This window comes from Silene latifolia, chromosome X (genome assembly GCF_048544455.1).
Source record: "Silene latifolia isolate original U9 population chromosome X, ASM4854445v1, whole genome shotgun sequence".
NCBI classification, from domain to species: Eukaryota; Viridiplantae; Streptophyta; class Magnoliopsida; order Caryophyllales; family Caryophyllaceae; genus Silene; species Silene latifolia.
The window spans coordinates 289,242,486-289,245,899 of NC_133537.1; the positions used below are offsets into that span (position 1 = coordinate 289,242,486).

Here is a 3,414-nt window from a genome sequence, read left to right on the forward strand (position 1 = left end):
TACGGATAATGCATTTTTTTTTTTTTGAGGAAGATAATGTATTTCTTATTAGTAAAGTCACTAAAGATAAAGTAAAAGTAGATGTGTTTCAACTTGCAGCCGGTAAAATCCCAGGACCTTATGGTTTTTCACCAGTATTTTCTCAAAAATATTGGCATATTGTTGACCATTCTGTTACAAAAGCAGTTTTAAATTTTTTTTTCCATTCCAGGAAAATTCTTAAGGAATTTAACTACATTTTTCTAGCGCTTATTCCAAATATTGATATACCTTTAACAACTAATCTTTTTTAGGCCGATCAATCTCTGCTCTACCATTTATAAGATTATAGCTACAATTTTAGCTAATCATTTAAAAGTTATTTTGAATAAAATAATAAAAATTATTTTGAATAAAATAATTCATCCTTTGAAGGGTTTTTTTACTCCATATAGTTTTATCCAAGATAACATTCTTTTAGCTCATGAGATCTTCAATTCCTTTAAGCGTAAAGGTGGCCATCGTCGTTGCATAGCTATTAAGTTTGACATGGAGAAAGCTTATGACCGGTTAGAATGAAATATATTGAGGAAACGTTTACTCAATGGATTTAGCCCTGTTTGGATTAGTTGGATTATGAAATGTATCAAATCTGTGTCTTATTCTATTTTGGTCAATGGATTGCCGGGTGATGTTTTCTTTTTTGAGTAAAGGAATTCGTCAAGGTGATCCTATATCTCCTTATATTTTTATCATTTGTGCTGAATTATTACTTGCTCGCACTCTTCAGTCTAAGAGTGAAGACCCCAAGAGTGGCATTGGTATTAACATTGGCGATGGAGTTTATTTAGTACCATTTCTTACCTTTGAAAATGACACTATTATTTTTGCGAAGTTACTTTGCATAGTTGTAACACCCCCATACACAAAGGTGCCCTACCAAGACCACCCTAGCATATGGAGATGCTACCATCTCAGTTACCCGAGGTATAGTAATCAAAGAAGACCATAAAGAAACGTACTTTAAGTAATAAAGTTTAGTGTGCGTACATTACAAACCAAAACTGACATAAGAAAGTGCGATTGTCTCAAAATTGAAAACCAACTAAGTAAAACTATCTTAAAAAAGCACAGCGCAAGACTAAAGACTCTGACGAGTAGTGACTCGATCCCCAGCTAGATCCTCGCTCGTACTCCAAGGAAATACCTGCTAATCAACTGCTCACCATCTCGAATGGATCACCGCAGTTTTCAAAACATTTAAACGGGGTCAGTTACTGCATAAACAAAATAAGCAATCAACACATCCAATTATACAATCACATTCCTCCAACTCCACATCATCACCAATCATTTGACTACACACTAAATTGTGTAGCCCTACCAGAATATCCCTCACAACAGATATTCCACACCGCCAGTGGGGACCGCAGCCGTACCACCTAAGCCCCGCTCAACACCATAGAACGAATAACCCATGTCCATTAATGTGCACATCCCCCTTGTGACGGGAACCACAAGGGGCGAATCAAGGGCATGAAGCCACTCCCGCAAGTGACTCTAGTCAGCCGAGGGCGCAACTCGCGAACCACGAACAAACAAACAACCAATCCACAATACCAATGTAAACATGCTAATTCGAATTAACGATAACAATAATCATGTCAATCAACCAATCATGCCATCTTATAATATTTACTCAGTCAACTGAGTAGGGAAACCCTACCTGAGACGGAATCACCAACAACCAACACAGTAGATCAAAAACCATCATCTACGAAATCACCTCCTATAAACAATAATCACATAATCACAAATCTATCCAATAATACTCCCAAAACCCCAAAATCACCCAATTAGGGTTTAATTAACTTCAACTATTTCACATAAAAAAAGTATAGAAACCTTACCCACGAGATGACAATCACAAAGGTATGATGAACTCAAAAATCCGACAACCCTAGCCTCGATTTGATAGCAAAGAGAGAAGAGGATTTGAACATCGTTTGATTTTCTTTTATAAAAGGTTTAGAAAGTAAAGGTAAAAATAAATGGAACTGTCGAAATAACTTTAAATACCTCTTCATGCATTACTATGAAACCCGGCCGAAAAACCGTAAAACTCGACTTACTCGATCGAGTAACTAACACACTCGATCGAGTACCCGCTACTCGAGTAACTACGAAGTAGAACACTATCCAGAACGCGTCAAAACCTACTCGACAGAGTAAGTCCTACTCGATAGAGTACCCAACAGCTCAAATATCTGAGGTATTACAGTCTTCCCTCCTTAAAAATGAACTTCGTCCCCGAAGTTCACACCCATACTGAAAAACAAACTTACTATACTCAAATATAACGCAACGACCCAACTATAACTCCAAACAAAAAACTTAAAACATAACTTAACAACCCAAAACATACATTAAACTCTACCAAAACTGACCAAAAACCGTATCAAAACCTTATGCGATCATCCGCTACCCCCCATTAAGGAAACAAGGTTACGTCCCCGTAACCACACATACCTGATTAAAAAGAGATGGATAGCGCTTCTTCATAGCTTCTTCAGCCTCCCAAGTTGCTTCCTCAACGTTGTGATTGGACCACAACACTTTTAGCAAAATAGTCTCCCCGGTTCTAGTCTTACGAACCTTACGATCTAGAATCTCTTTTGGTACTTCAAGATAAGACAAAGATTCATCCAACTCAACTTTCTCAACTTCTAGCACATGAGAAGGGTCACTCACATACCTCCGTAGTTGAGACACATGGTACACATTATGTACACGATCCAAAGCTAATGGCAAAGCTAACCGATAAGCAACCTCTCCCACACGATCCAAAATCTCATAAGGGCCAATGAACTTCTGGCTTATCTTCCCTTTCTTACCAAACCGCATCACCCCACGCATACGTGACACTTTCAAAAGAACCTTATCCCTAACTTGGAACTCAATCTCCCGACGATGAAAATCCGCATAACTTTTTTGTCGATCTTGAGCCGCCTTCATCTTTTGCCAAATCAACTTCACTTGTTCCACCATATCCTGTACCATCTGTTGTCCTAAAACCACTTCCTCTGCGCTATCATCCCAGCAGATTGACTCATGCATCTCCTCCCATATAATGCCTCAAACGGAGCCATCCCATTACTCGTATGGTAGCTGTTGTTGTAAGAAAACTCTATCAAATCCAATCTATCTTCCCAGCTACCACCAAACTCCATAACACAAGCCCTTAACATGTCCTCCAAGGTCTTGATTGTTCTCTCTCTCTGCCCATCTGTTGCAGGATAAAATGCAGTACTCATCTTCAAAGTAGCCCCCATCAATTCCTATAACTCTTGCCAAAATCGAGAAATGAACCTCGCATATCGATGTGACACAATGTCTTTCGGCACCCCATGTAACCTCACTATATTCTTCTTGTAG

At 38.7% G+C, this 3,414-nt stretch overlaps 1 protein-coding gene across 1 annotated transcript; it reads right to left on the reverse strand.

Annotated features, from left to right (window-relative positions):
* Positions 1–1,678: 1,678 nt before the first annotated feature.
* Positions 1,679–3,039, reverse strand: LOC141620276 (uncharacterized). The gene is made up of 3 exons (XM_074437193.1): positions 2,898–3,039; positions 2,509–2,780; positions 1,679–1,705 (listed from the first exon to the last, which is right to left on the reverse strand). The coding sequence occupies exons 1-3, from the start codon at positions 3,037–3,039 to the stop codon at positions 1,679–1,681; spliced, it is 441 nt and encodes a 146-aa protein (XP_074293294.1).
* Between the last annotated feature and the right edge of the window lie 375 nt (positions 3,040–3,414).